Source organism: Amborella trichopoda, chromosome 1 (genome assembly GCF_054954075.1).
Source record: "Amborella trichopoda isolate Santa Cruz 75 chromosome 1, AtrichopodaSantaCruz75HAP2 v2.0, whole genome shotgun sequence".
Lineage (NCBI taxonomy): Eukaryota > Viridiplantae > Streptophyta > Magnoliopsida > Amborellales > Amborellaceae > Amborella > Amborella trichopoda.
In genome coordinates this window covers 7,596,422-7,611,377 of record NC_142336.1, presented here as the reverse complement: position 1 = coordinate 7,611,377, position 14,956 = coordinate 7,596,422, and the positions used below count along the sequence as shown (strand labels likewise).

The 14,956-nt window shown below is 33.1% G+C and overlaps 1 protein-coding gene across 1 annotated transcript; it reads right to left on the bottom strand.

The window, feature by feature from the left end:
* Window positions 1-11,643: 11,643 nt before the first annotated feature.
* On the bottom strand, window positions 11,644-13,154 carry LOC18426239 (aspartic proteinase nepenthesin-1). The gene has a single exon (XM_006832897.2). It carries the CDS (start codon window positions 13,043-13,045, stop codon window positions 11,672-11,674), a length of 1,374 nt encoding a protein of 457 aa, XP_006832960.2. The 5' UTR covers window positions 13,046-13,154; the 3' UTR covers window positions 11,644-11,671.
* Window positions 13,155-14,956: the final 1,802 nt, after the last annotated feature.

Below are 14,956 nucleotides of genomic sequence, written 5' to 3'. Positions count from 1 at the left end.
ATTGGGCGCCCATACTGTGCTCCAATGAGAGCAAACTGTTCATTTGCTCCCTCACGAAAAGATATTTTGAATCTGACATTATGAGACCCACCAAATATCACGAAACGATTTAAAAAATAAATAAACGACATAGTTTTTATGCGGCCAGCCCACATAGTATAGAAATATGGCCTTGGCAATAAATATGTTTTTTTGAATAAAATTTGATCCTAATTTTTGGAGAATATATAATCTTTAAATTAGAGATATAAATATAAAAAAATGTAAAAAATAATAATTATATTAAAAATACATTTGAACCATTAGTTACAATTGTTTTTAAATGGACCACCTATTTGCATCCATCTTTAATATGGATGTAAAATACCTTTGGACCGCAACGATCCAACCCGCAAGAAACAATTTTCTATAAATAAATTGAATTTTGATCTCTTTAACACCTTGTTGTCTAAATACTAATCAATTCTCATTCAATATTGAGACATTTTTTTCAGGCTCAGAGAATGTGTATCTTTAATTCTTTTTTCTTGAGCCAATCTCGAGATTGTAGAGGAAATATCCCAAACTTTGGAGTCTAAAAAGCACAACTTGTATACCCCAAACTTCTCTCCTAAACAAATGTGAAAAAGATATTTTTTTTAAACCCATTCATTTCTCTTTCTTCATTTATATACCACAAACTTCTCTCCCACTTTAAACCTAAACAAAGATGAAAAAAACATACTCTTTTTAAACCCAATCATTTCTCTCTCCTCACTTATATATCCCAAGCTTCTCTCTTTCTCTCTCTTTCTACGTCTCTGACTCTCTCTCCCTATCTCCTAAACCCCTCTATCTCTCTCTCTCTCTCCGTATTCCCCTATTTTTTCTATCCTAGATGTCTCTCTTTTTGTATTATACTATTTTTTATCTCCCAATCCTCTCTTTCTTTCCATATTCCCTATTCTTTTTCTCTTCCCGTTCTCTCTCTTCCCATGCCATCTTCCTGACCTCTCTCTTCCTATCTCCCAAATCCCCCTCGTTATATTTCTTCTTATTTTTTCTCTCTCTGTGCTGTCGCTCTTTCCTTCGGTATTTCTCATTCGTTTTCTCTCTTCCTGTCTCCCATTCTCTCTTCATACCCAACTCTTTATCTACAACATAAACATTTAAAATTATATAGAGAACAGATAAATAGCGTTTTCACATGCATTCGCAGTCAAATTGTAGCTTTGTCAAATTGGGCTCTACAATTTGTCCATCAAAGTAAACATTGGTTGGATAACAGATAAATACATCCTATGCACTTTCAGATGGGGTTCGCAGTCAAATTGGGTTATGAAATTTGTTGATTATTGGTTGGGCTCTGCAGGTATCACAAACATTTTCAAAACACATGTTTCAGATAGGTGGGCAGTCAAATTCAAGCTTTCAGATGGGTTGGCAGTATTTGGTAGGTTGGCAATCAAATTGGAGCTTTCATGGGTCTCCAGTAAAATTGGTTATGCAATTTGTCTATCAAATCTATCATTGGTTTCGTTCTGCAATTTGTCTATCACAAACAGAGAGTGAGAGACACTGGGAGAGAAAAATGAGGGAAAACGGGAAAAGAGAGAGTGAGAGACACGAGGAGAGAAAAATCAAGGAAAACGGGAAAAGAGAGAGTGAGAGACAAGGGGAGAGAAAATGAAGAATATACGAAGAGAAAACTAGGGAAATACGGAGAGGGGTTTTGGCATTTAGATTTGTTTGGCCTAGAAACACATTTAAATTAACTCAAGGGGTTAGAAGAAATAAAATTTACAATTTCTATGTCCAAGATATCGTTTAAAACCTTGGGTCTATAGTGAAATAAAAGCTAAGAATAGGGAGTATGGAGATATTTTCCATTTTTTCCATTTATTATTATAGAAACTATAAACGGGTATGGTTTGTATAGAGTTGAGGCTCTAAACAATCGAAGTAAAGAACACCTTCAAATAGCGTGGATAAATGTGGTTTTAATACTGAAAATCTTAGTGATTGCCTTAAAATATATTTTTATCTATAATTATAAAACTTTAAAGCTTAAAAAACAGTGTAGATTAAACAAATCTATGAAAACTTAAAAATTGACAGTCCAAAAATGTGTTACAAGATGCACTATTTCTAAAACTTGAAATCTATTTTTTTATCATGTCCACGCATCTTGATGTCATGTCCGTGCATCTTGATGTCAAGATGATCAATTTAAGGATATTTGGGAATCAAAACAACTGGTTTAGTGAAATTTTTGACGTGGGCTCTAATTTGATTGTTTTGACCCTCAGCTCCATATAAACTTTTTTCTTAAATACATTTATCCAAACACCCATAAAAGATGAACTATTTAACATTCTAACTATATTTTTTCATTTAATATCCAAATAACCATCAATAGGTACTTAAGCATGAGTTAGAATATTTATAAATGGGTAAAAGATTAAATAATTCATCTTTTATAAGTATTTTGATAAAATTTAAAACAAAATGCAATGGGTCCTATTGCAAAAAGTAAACTCGAGCTCTTTTAGAAGTGAGATCCAAATTTATCATCTCGACCTCAACAATTGTGAATAGAAAAAACTAGATTTTAAGCCTTAAAAATAGCATATCTTATAAAACTATTTTTCTAAGTGTTTACATAGCATATCCGCTACTTCAAAATTCACTATCAAGAGAGGAAATAGATTTGCAGTTACCATAGGGGTTTCTAACACTGGAACTGCAAGTGGAGTTTTGAAGTGAAATTTTGCTTTTTGATGTTAAGCCTAAACCTTACACCAACTTCATTATTTATTGGGTGTGGTTTCTATGGTTTTTTTTTTTTTGTTAGAAATTTCGAGATTGTATTAAGCTAAAAAGATATTACAAAATCAGAAATATGAACAAATGAGAAAGAAGAAGAAGAACAAAGGTCCAAAATCTGTAGTAGCAAAGATTTGAACTCCCAAAGCAACTTCTGTTCCCCCTTACACCACTTAATGACATTCAGACAATCCCCTTCAAAGATGCAGTAATACCCCAAATTTCTCGTCACAAAGATGCGCAAGCCGTAAAAAAGAGCATAGTAAAATTAGCTATACGCATCACAAGTGGACATGCATACATAAAGATAACATTCCCAATCAATCCCTAAGCACATCACTAAAACCAGCTTGATTCGGATTCCCTAACGAACTACCGTCAAAATTAAGCTTACAGATCCCAAGGCCGGGACCACCCATCTTCCTTTAGGTCTGCACTTTAATAAACCCATATGGAAAAGATTATTTAAATTTCTCCTAACATTTACTTCTCATATATCCTGGCCAACTTTGGTAACTGAAAGATATAGCCAAATTGAATGCAAGATCCTATCCAAGATTTCTTCAAAAGGCAGACTTCTCCCATAAAAAACTCTCATGTTTCTCTCTTTCCAAATTCCCCATAAAATGACGCCTCTAGTAATTTACCAAATAATAATCCCTGTTCGTGGTAAATCAACCGTCAGATTTTGTAAAATCCCAGTAACTAAAGGCAACATTACAAAAACAATCCCAAGCTGTACAAAGAACCATCTCCAAATGCGAAGGAAAAAAAAACAATGGAGAAAAAGACGATCATCAGACTCCCCATTCTCCTTACACATTAAGCAAATATTTGACAATATTTTCCCTCTTTTGATAAGATTATGTACCGTTAAAACCTTATTTTGAACCACCAGCCATAAAAAAGCTTGCACTTTGAAAGATAGAGGTCATTTCCAAATGATAGCTATTTCGGGCCTAGACCATCTCCATCTATCATGGAATAGCACATGATACATAGACTTCACGAATATAATCCATTTTTATCAATCTCCAAAACTACCTCATCACCGGCATAAAGAGGGATATAGACATCCTCCAATAACCTTAATAGTCCAAAGAGTTTAAAGAAAAGAGAGCCAGGGATCCTGTTATATGGAAGATTGATATTCCACACAATTTGATCACCCCTACGAACATAACACTCTGAAATATAAGCATTGGGGTTAGCCATCTTCTGGAAAACCATAGGAAAGAGTAATTTTAGTGGAGAATCCCCCTCCCATTGTGATGCCAAAATGGAAATTTTGCTATCATTGCTCAAAGACCATCGAATATCTCTATGAATAAGACCTTTGCTTGAATGAATCAACATCCAACACGAAGACATTCCCCTAACTCTACTTCTAGCTCCCACCCACATACCAAAACAATTTGAACCATACTTCGAGACAATGACTTTGCACCAGAGATACTCTTTAAGACTTAAACTTCTCCACCACCACTTACGGAGCAAGGCTTGATTAACAGTTTTGATTTTCCTAATACAAAGCCCCCCTTCCTTTTTGGGGGTATACACCCTATCCCACCGAAGAAGATGAAATTTTTTTGTCTCCACCGAGGACCCCCAAAGAAAGTTCCTCATCAACATTTCAATTTTTCTAGCCACCTTCTATAAGATTGCAACTTTAAACAATCTAATTAAGGTGCATCTCCAAATTTTATCATAACATATAACTTTAGTGTAAAAAATTCATGTAATTTTGGTGTAAAAGATTCATAGGAATATCTGCAAATCTATTTTCATATCTACTTATAATATTTTAAACTCCAAAAATGGTTAAAATCAAGTAAATCTATAAGCATATGAAAATTTTGAAAATAGAAGATCTAAATAATATGTTGCAAGATGCACTACTTATAGGACCAATTTTTTTTTTTTTTTTTAATATTTATATATCTCGATGTCGATATGATCAATTAGAGTGTTTTTCAACATTAAAACAACTTTTTTCCGATAGATTTTTGAGATGCATCTTTAATTCTACATTTTAAGGCTACAACCTTATATAAACTTTTTTCCTTATTTATAATCGTCTTTGCTTATAAGTTTTGTTGTTTATTTTTTGACAAAGTATCATTTAAATAGTCAAGTTAACTTTCCAAATCATTAATATAGTCAAAATCACCCCATTTAACATGTAGAATTATTATTTTAAAAATTTTAGTTCCACTTAGGCATCTATATGGAAAATTTTTTTCAAAAACAACCAAAATGGCCCTTAAGACTCGAGCAAATTGAGGCCAAATTATTGAAAGCTCCATATTTGCTCAAGATTCTCAATATTGAACAAAGACATTTTGGTCCTTTTTTAACATATTTTTAGGGAAGTTACCTAAGTGAAATAGAACTTAAAAAGTAACTATTTTAATGCTAAATAGAATTGTTTGATCAAAATAGTTTGACAAGTGATATCTTTCCTTGTTTTTACAAAGAGACCGGTCATTGTTACTTTTGTCTGTTAGATTTTGAATCGGGTGATTATAAGTGTATCATTGACTAAACTCAAAGTTCAAAATAAATTTTTCGAACTTTGTGATATTTTTCAATTCATCCAATTTGAAATCTAATAGGTAAGAGTAATTGTGACATCTTTGTAAGAATGGTTTCTACTTTCTTTATCTATTATTTATTTTTTTTTTTATTTCCTAGTTTGCTTAATTGTTTTAAAAAAGCCAATCCCATTTGGAATTGCCCCGTCCACCCCTCTCACCCTAAGCTAGAACAACATGTTCATTCCCTATGGGACGTCAACTTTTTATAGAATTGTTGCACATGTTGCTACTCCTTAAGTCAGTGACCATTTACTTTCGGTATAAGGTAGTCACAATTAATTTTGACTATTAGATGTAAAATTAGGTGGTTACATTTATTCTATGGACCAAACCCCAATTTTCAGAAAAAAAATTTCTGAACCTTGTAACACATCTAAACTATCAAATTTCACATCGGATGGTTATAAGTATTTGTGAGCTCCTTGTATCGAAGGTAAATAGTTTCAACGTATACAATCTCCTTAAATTAAATTAAAGGCTTAAAAGCAAAAACTTTAGCTCGTAAAGCAAGAGGCCCATGACAAGACAACCTCTACCTCAAGTATTCTAAACGTGCCACTAGCCGGTTCACTTTCTCTTCTCTCGTGCTTTCCTTTTTTAACTCATGTCAAGGATTACATTTAGTCCAAAGGAAAATTTACAAATAAATCAATTTTATTTTAAATTTTTAAAAATAGATTTATATGAAATTATATTTAGTCCAAATGAAATTTTAGAAATAAATCATTCATTTTTAATATTAAAAAAGTAGACTATATTTCATATTTTATTAACCCGTTTATAGGCCCAACGTGAGTGCGAGAGGTTAAATAAGCCCAAGTGAGTGCAAGCGGTTTAATAAACACCCAATGCTTGAAAAGAGAAGAAAACATGAGTACAATGACAACAAGAACAAGGTTTTAGGGTCCAATATACTCACCAAACCAACTTTTCAAGGCATGATGTAATGTTTCGAAATTAAAATACAAAGGTGCAAGAGGCCATTATGCAATTTTGGTGAATTTTGGTACTTTTATTAATTAATTTTGGTTCTTATAGAAAAACAAAATGCCATTTTAAAGTGTATCCACTTAGAGTGGAGGTGAGAAAAGAAAAGAAAATATTTAAAAAAATGAAGAAAAAAGAAAATTTAACTAGCTGCTTTTGAACAAGAAAAGATCAAGTTAAAATGAAACAAAAAAAGATTAAAAAAAAATGACTTGAGTAATAAAAATACAAGTGGAGATACATAAGCAATTTGATAAGTTAATTTTTAGAAAAAGAGGAAATAAGAAATTAGTAGGAAAAATCCCCATATTTACAATCGCTAATGGAGATTAATATATATATATATATATATATATATATATATATATATATATATATAAATTGTTGGGTTTATGTGGCCTTATGAGTGCTTGTAAAATGAAATGATATAGTGGAACATGAACTCAGTGGGAGTGTGGTCCCTCGTGGACCATACTAAGCAAACGATGTTTGTTGATACCAGACTGTGCTTAACAATCTAGGCCAGTCGGTTGGGAAAAACCCATGTTACCTGGGCGTAAAGAACAAATTGAGAAGAGTTCTAATAGGTTAGCCCTTGATGAGGTTGGAGAATATGCTCGGATGAGTGAGCCGAGGGACTGTGTGACCCTTGTGTGTGATGGTGGTCTATAAAGACGGGGGCCAAAGCCTCATCCATGTTCTATCATACAACATGCATATCGATAGATCGTTCGGAAAAACTAGAAATCCACTTTTTAGGGTGAAGTGTATGCATGTGCAAGAGATACCCTTATGCACTATAGGAGTTGTGGTCGCAGTAGGTCTAGGTGGCCTTCACTCGTCTCTAGGGGAGGACCTGAAATCCACAGACTGAGATTGCGACTCCTTGGCTCATCGGTCGAACTTTGGTGACCTGCTAATGAGCCCCTGCTTAGACTGTGGGTCAAGAGAAATACTGGGTCGGTCTGATAAAGCAAGTGTGGTCTGTAGTCCACAGTTGAAGGTGGAGTGCTCCATGATTGTTGATTCCTAAACCATATGGATCATTTTTCCATCAAATTAATTTAATTGTATTTTTTTTATGATGAAAATTATTTTAAAATTATTATTTGAATTTTTATGAATCTTTGGATGTTTTATTTATAATTTTTGGATTTATAAAATTAAAGATATTGATTTTACAATGGTTTATATATTCGAATAATATTCTAAAATATTTTTATTAATTTTAAATATATAAAAATATCATGGGTGCCAATTGTGCACATAGGCCCACCATATTTCTATGAGTGCCTCCCTTGGGTGGCACGCCCTACCCATATTCTCTTTCCTATGTTTTTGGTGATATAGCATGTGGTCATATGGTTGAAAAATATGACTAAATATTGACTTGATATATCTTTGAAAAATTTTGTCGGAAGTTTGAATAGACATGTTACTTTATGGTATGCACATTATTTTGATTAGATATAATTTATTTAATTTTTATTGATGAGAAAATGGTTTAGAAAAGGGGATAATGGTTTGTACACACTTCATAATGTTGATGACCCATCTATGGAATTGATGACTCAAATTTCTCTCCCCACAAGTCATCCAAAATCAATGGTTATTCAATCTCACAAGAAAAGGCAAGCCAAAGAAAATCATAAGAAATCCTAATTTTATTCAAAGCCTATAAAAAAGGATTATCTCCACCCAAAAATCTTTACACTTTATCTCTGGTACCTAATTCTCATATTTTTCTCTCATATCCCACAAGGGGCGAGCTCCACTTAGAATTTCTCTCTCTCTTAAGAAAAGCTCCTCTCTCTCATGAAAGCCAAATGGGGCACGCACCACGCTCTCATCTTTGATCTCTCTCTACCATATTGTGAAAGAACCTAAGCGTTTAGGTTATAGAGTTATTCTCTCTCTTTATCTGTCAACTATCGATTTATGGCTAGAGGTTTTAAGGTTTAGCAAAAAGATAATACATCTCTCTCAAACTAGGTTGCTAAGAGAATTCACCTAGGGTTTAATTTTGTGATCAAAGAGGTTCATGTTCTATTGGTCCGGTTGAGATTGAAGGTTGATCATTGATCCCGTACCATCGGATGGTGGTGACTTGGTATGGGGTGTAATAAGCCTCTGGTTGAAGTAATCTCCGGCACTCTTCCTTTTGTTTCTTACAATCTTATCTTTTATTATTAAGGATAGTGCATAGTTGTTTCAATGACATCAAGTTATTAAGATCTTGGTTTTATTGTTATATTGATTTTATTTTAAAATTTATATTATTGTAATAAAGATACCTGTAAATTATCTTTTGCCAAAAGAAAAGTGTGAAGAAAAAAAAAAAAAGTATTTCCCGGTAAAAGATCGCATATGTCTTTCTTTCATAAATATCCCTTTTATTACAATGAGTTGAATTTAAGCTTCATTTTGAATCTGAAATGGATATAATGGTCAACAAAACACCCAAACAGTAAACATATTCTCAATATTTACATGTTTTTTTATGAAGTAATAAAAAACCACTATGTAATGCACCCAGTTTCATTGTTATCATAAGAAATTAAATTTTCAAGATATTTTGTTATTTAAAAAAAAATTTAAGGCTGGATAGAGCCAATTCTCTGATCCAAACCACGCCACCAATCCGACACGATTTTCCGAATGAATAACCCGGTCACCGATCCATTTTTTTAAAACCTTGCACTATGTGAATAGAATAAGTGGTATTTGAAAATCTTAATCGAGAGGAGCATGGATATTTGGAGTTGGGACCTCTTTACCATGGTGCTAATGAATAAGGTTGTCCATGCATGTGTAGGATAAAGATCAATTTTTATTTTTAAAATTTCCATTTTAATTTTAAAAAATAAGAAATATAACACTTTCTTGATTTTTATTTTAATTAATAATTTGATTTATCTAAAATCAATGCCAAACTAAAATAATGGATTTGAAAATCAATTTATCATTACGGAATAAAGTTCTAATAAATAATGTTTGATTAATTCTTAAAATTAGCTTGAATCCCTTAATTTTTTTTGTTTTTTATTTTTATTTTTTATTTTTTATTTTTATGTTCAATGAAATTAAGGAATACTTAAGTGATACTATTTTCTTTTAACACTATAAAAGTTTACAAGATACTTTGTTATTACTTAAATTTTTTTTATTTTAGAAATAATATTTATCAATTAATATAAAATTTAAAACTATATATAATTCGATTTGATGGGCCTATGCACGGCACGAGTTTTGGGCTAGTCATCATCATGCAATAAGAGCCCTTGATTTTACTTTATCTAATAATAGCCTTTAGAGTTTTCTGCCTAGAGTCCCAACTCCCAAGTAAGGTTTCCTTACATAAGTGGGATTAAGATATATCCTAATTTAATGGAACTCTTCAGTTTCTATTTCTTAAGTGAAAGAAATTAGTAGTACCTCATCTTTTCAATTATTGATTTTTATTTTTCATAAATAATTTATACCTATTTAAAACAATATATTCAAAAATCAATAATATTACGTTCTAAAATATTTTGATTTTCTAATTAAAATAGTAGTATTTAAAAATCATTCATGCCAATTCTAAATAAGGGATTCGAAAATGAGCAATTTAATACTTTCCAAAAAAAAGTTTAAAATTTTGTTACTTTAAATTTTTTATATACCAATTCAAAATATGGGAGAGAAAATAATTTATGTAAATTTATAGTAAGATAGTTTCTCTTACGAAAATTAGGTACTTTCTCTATCTATATGTGGGAGAGAAAATAATTTATGTCAATTTATAGTAAGATAGTTTTTTTAAAAAAAATTAGGTACTTTTTCCATCTAAAATTTGACAGAGTTTCATTATTTAAAATTTTAAAGTGGTTCCTCTCTTTAAAACTTAAATTTTGAGATACTTTCTTTCTCTAAAATTTTGAGATTGTTTCTCTCTAAAAACATTTGGGTACTTTTTCTCTCTAGAAATTGGCATAATTTCTCTCTCTAAAAGTTTGAGGTGCATTCTCCATTTAAAACTTAAAATTTGAGATAGTTTCTCTCTTTAGAAGAGTTGAAATAGTTTCTCTTTTTAGAAGAGTTGTGATAGTTTCTCTCTCGAAAAAAATTTTCATATACATTCTCTCTCTAAAATTCTATTTTGTTTTTCTTCAAATTTTAAAGTCTTTTCTTTCTCTAAAACTTAAAATTTGAGATAGTTTCCCTTTCTAAAATGTTAATATACTTGCTCTCTCTAAAATTTAAAATTTGAGATAATTTAGTTCTCTAAAATTTTTAAGATAGTTTCTTTTTAAAGAATTTCAGGTATTCTCTCTCCCTAAAATTTTATAAAGTTTTTGGTATATATTACTAAACATGTCAAACGTAATTTTCGCATGAAAATATTTTCATGCAAATATTATAGTTTCTTTTTAAAGAATTTCAAGTATTCTCTCCCTCTAAAATTTTATATAGTTTTTGGTATATGTTACCAAACATGTGAAACGTAATTTTCACATAAAAATATTTTCATGCAAATATTTTCATAGCTAACAAGTGTGCCCGAAGTTTCGGGCTGAGGGGCCGGAGTAGAATCCTTGGCATTGGAAATTCAAAAAAATAGGTTTTATTGTGGAAATGAAATTGTAGAAAAGTTAGGTGATTCTTTAATATTCATATCCATGAAATTTGAATATCCTAACCATTAAGTAAACCAAAAGATATGTTTTAGTAATATCCAATATATAAAAAATCCATACCCAAAATCCACGTGTTCAAATGGATTAATGAATAAATAAAAAATAACACCAAAAAATTCAAGGGTTGTTAAGAAATGATCTCTAACCTTTTTTTATTTTAAAATATTAATGAAAAGCAGGGCATTCTTCCCCCATTGATTTACCCCAAAAAAAGTTATTTTTTATAAATACCAAATACGTTAAACCTGGATCTTTTAACTTTTAGCCATTTGATATGAAAATGAGTGGCTACATAAAGTATTTCAAACTAAGTGACACATTCCAAGATGTCGGATTTCATGTCTGAACGATAGGGGTGATACTTTAATCCCTGTGTCAAAAGTAAAAAGATGATATGCTTTCCTTGTGCCAAAATGATAACACGCATTAGAAACAAAACTCAACCAAATAAAACCTACCTCTGCTTTGCTTAAAACAGAGCAAGACCAAAACACATAAAATCCAGAAGCATTTTATTGAAACTCCAGCACTTGCAAATCCTAATACTTGTTGCCTCTTAAACAAAAGATGTTCAATATCCACCAACCCTTAAAACGCTAAACCTTAAAGGGCGGTGCAATCAGCAGGGACAAAAGAAAGAATATTATCATTGACATTAAACTCCACAACCATGTTCTGCTGAGCCATGTTCCCCATAATGGAGAGCTGGAGCTGTTCATCGGCGGGGCGAAGGGCCAAACATATCACATCTGCACTCGCCACTTCAAACGAGTTCTGGGGCGGCATTATCCAATCGGCACCACCCGAAAAATGATATGTTATATCAGGGATCCCCTCGTAGTTGTTAGGTTTCTTATAGCAGAGCTCCAACACTATATCAGGATCGGTTGAGGGGTCGTTTGCTGCCTCTAATTGGATCACATCTTTCAATTCATCAGTGAGTGGTCCGTATCCTCCATTTGCCAGAAAGTTCAATGTGGTGCCGGAATCAATTATGAACCTTCCACTATCGAACGTTCCTACAGGGATGTTGAGCCTCTTGTTGCCTACGCTAATGCCCTCAAGCCCTAGGAAGTGGTAGGTCGGAATGTTAGGATCCCTTAGTATCTGTGTTCTCTTGGTGTTTGGCCCATCGAACACAGGATTATCTCCGAATATCAATTTGCCCATGGCATCAGTGGCCGTGCTCAAGGTCAAGCAATATGAGTACTTGCCAGCAATTATGCCCCCCAATTGGGAGGTTAGCGAGAGGGGCCCTCCTCCAAGCCCAGCGACGCCCGCCATGGCAGGGACAAAGTTCCCAGTGTTTGTTCGGCCACACCCAAAACCGATTCCGGTGATCACCGTCTGAATTGCATCATTAGTGGTAATAATTGTAACACTAGGACTAGTACTAGTAGTGCTAGCACTTGGAATAGTGCCATTGTTAGAACTAGGAGTTGAATCTGAACTCAAATTGATGGTTGAACTAGGATTAGTTTTTGCAAAAATGTGATTTGATCTAGGATTAGTGGTGGCACTAGAACTATAGTGAGGATTAGAATTGGTTTTACAAGGACTAGAGAGAGGATTATTGCTTGCACTAGAATTATAGCCAGGGTTGGCATTGATTCTATAAGGAGAAGAGAGAGGATTAGTGGTGGTGGCATCAACTCTAGAGGTCTCGAAAGTGAACGATTCGGTTGCAAGTATGCCAGTACTCTGTGATTGATCAAGATATACGACAGTGTAAGGGCAGGGATTTGCAGGAGGGGTACCTCCATGGTAGGCTTGACATAGAGGGGCAGTGCCTTCAAGCGTGACAAATGTGCATGAATTCTCAGGATCGTATTTCTCGCCATCTTGTTCAAAGCAGTTAGCGCAAGGCTCGCACTGAGTCCACACAAGATCGCTCCCCGTGTCAAAACTTAGCCAGAATGGTTGGGGCGGTGTCCCTATGGAGATTTTCATAAGGTACTCACCTGGTATTCGCTTCATATCGGTTCTAAGATCCGACGGTGAGTATTTCCCGGAGATCTCCCATTGCAAGGCATTGTGGCGAGAGATGGAACGCTCAACGGCTAGCTTGCGAAGAGCATAGGGAGAAGCCGAGGGATCATGGAGCGGAGAATGCACTGAGTCACAGTGGTGAAGATCTACACGGAATGCGGTAGGATTTGGAGAAGGATTAGAGAGGGAGAAAGAGAGGGTGAGGAGGAAGAAAGAGAGAGCGATGACTCCTTGGTATGCCATGGCTCTGCGAATACGGACTTGTTTGTGGGGACATGTTTGTGTGTTTGCAGTGGATGGGATTTTAGTAATGGAATAAGTTGCAGTTTTTGCAGTATTTCCTAATTCAGAGATGCCTCTTTCTCACTTGCCGTTTGCTGTATTTCGTAATTCAGAGATTCCTCTCTCACTTGCCAAACAAAAGTAACTGATTGTTTCTTTATGTTGTGTCTCTCTCTCTTTAATCCTTTCCTTATTTAAAAAATCTTAATGTTCACCTATTAATCTCTAGAGCTGTCCAGATTTTCTCTATATTTCTTTCTTTAACTTAATATTTATATCCTTTATTGGCCATCTTCCATCCTTCCTTATTAGAGCATCAAATTCTCTCTCTCTCTCTATCAATCTTCAAACTCAATTCTCTCTCTATCAATCTTCACCCTTCCTAGCAATGCAAGGAGGCTATTTATTTCACTCTGTTTCACTCTCTCTCTCACACTCTTATTTGAACTCTCTCTTTCTCTCTCTTACTTTCTTTAGAGAGATTTTAAGAGATTGAAAAGATTTTAGGAGAAAGAAATTAAGGGTGGCAATGGGTCGGGTCCAGCTAGACCCAGACCCAGTATTTGGGTCTAGGTTTTAGACACAGATCCGATCTGTTGGGTCCAAATGTTGGATCCATACCTAGACTCATGTTGGGAATACACGGTAGGTCCCAAGTCAGATCCGAGTCCCTAAAAAAAATAAACACGTATAAATTTTGGGAGAGACTTTAACAGAGACTTATAAATGAATATTGTACATCCATCTACATTCCTCAAGCTTTAACAAAAGGGATTGGATCGAACGTGTATTTTTCTAAGTTCATGATAGAAATATATACGTGATAAAAAGATATTTTCTAAGTTCATGATAGAAATATATACGTGATAAAAAGATAATTGTTGTTCTTGTCTCTTGAATTTTGAAATGGGTGGTTGTAAAAGTGTCATTGAATAGACAAAGTTTCAAAAAAAAAATTCTCGACTCACTCTAAGCCATTGACTTCATGACTCATCCTAAGCCATTTAATTTGACATTTAATGAGTGAGAATGATTGTGACATCCATATATAAAATATAAATAATATTTTTATAAAAAATCACATATATAAATAACTTATTGTAATTATCTCAAAAAAAAAAAAAAAGGAAGCGTAAAATAAGAAATAAAAACCATCGCCCGATTTCATACGCCATGGGTAGAGGTCATTAAGACTTTTCTTGCCCCAAAGTTAATTGGTTTTTTTAGAATAGTACAATAATTTTTAGAAAAATTTAGCTAATTTTCATCTTTTTATAAAAGAGTACAGTTTGTATAGAGCCGAGGCTCGAAACAATCAAAGTAGAGTATACATTCAAATAGTGTCGAGAAATGTAGTTTCAATACTGGAAGTCTTTGTGATTTCCTTAAAATATATTTTCAACTCTAATTATAAAATTTAAAGATTTAAAAATAGTATAGATAGAAAAAAACTTGAAAATCTTGAAACTTGATGGTCCAAAAATGTGTTATAAGATGCACTATTTTCAAAACTTCAAATCTATTTTTTCTCATTTCCATGGATTTTGATATTTTCAAAACTTCAAATCTATTTTTTTCTCATTTCCATGGATTTTGATATTGAGATGATCAATTTGT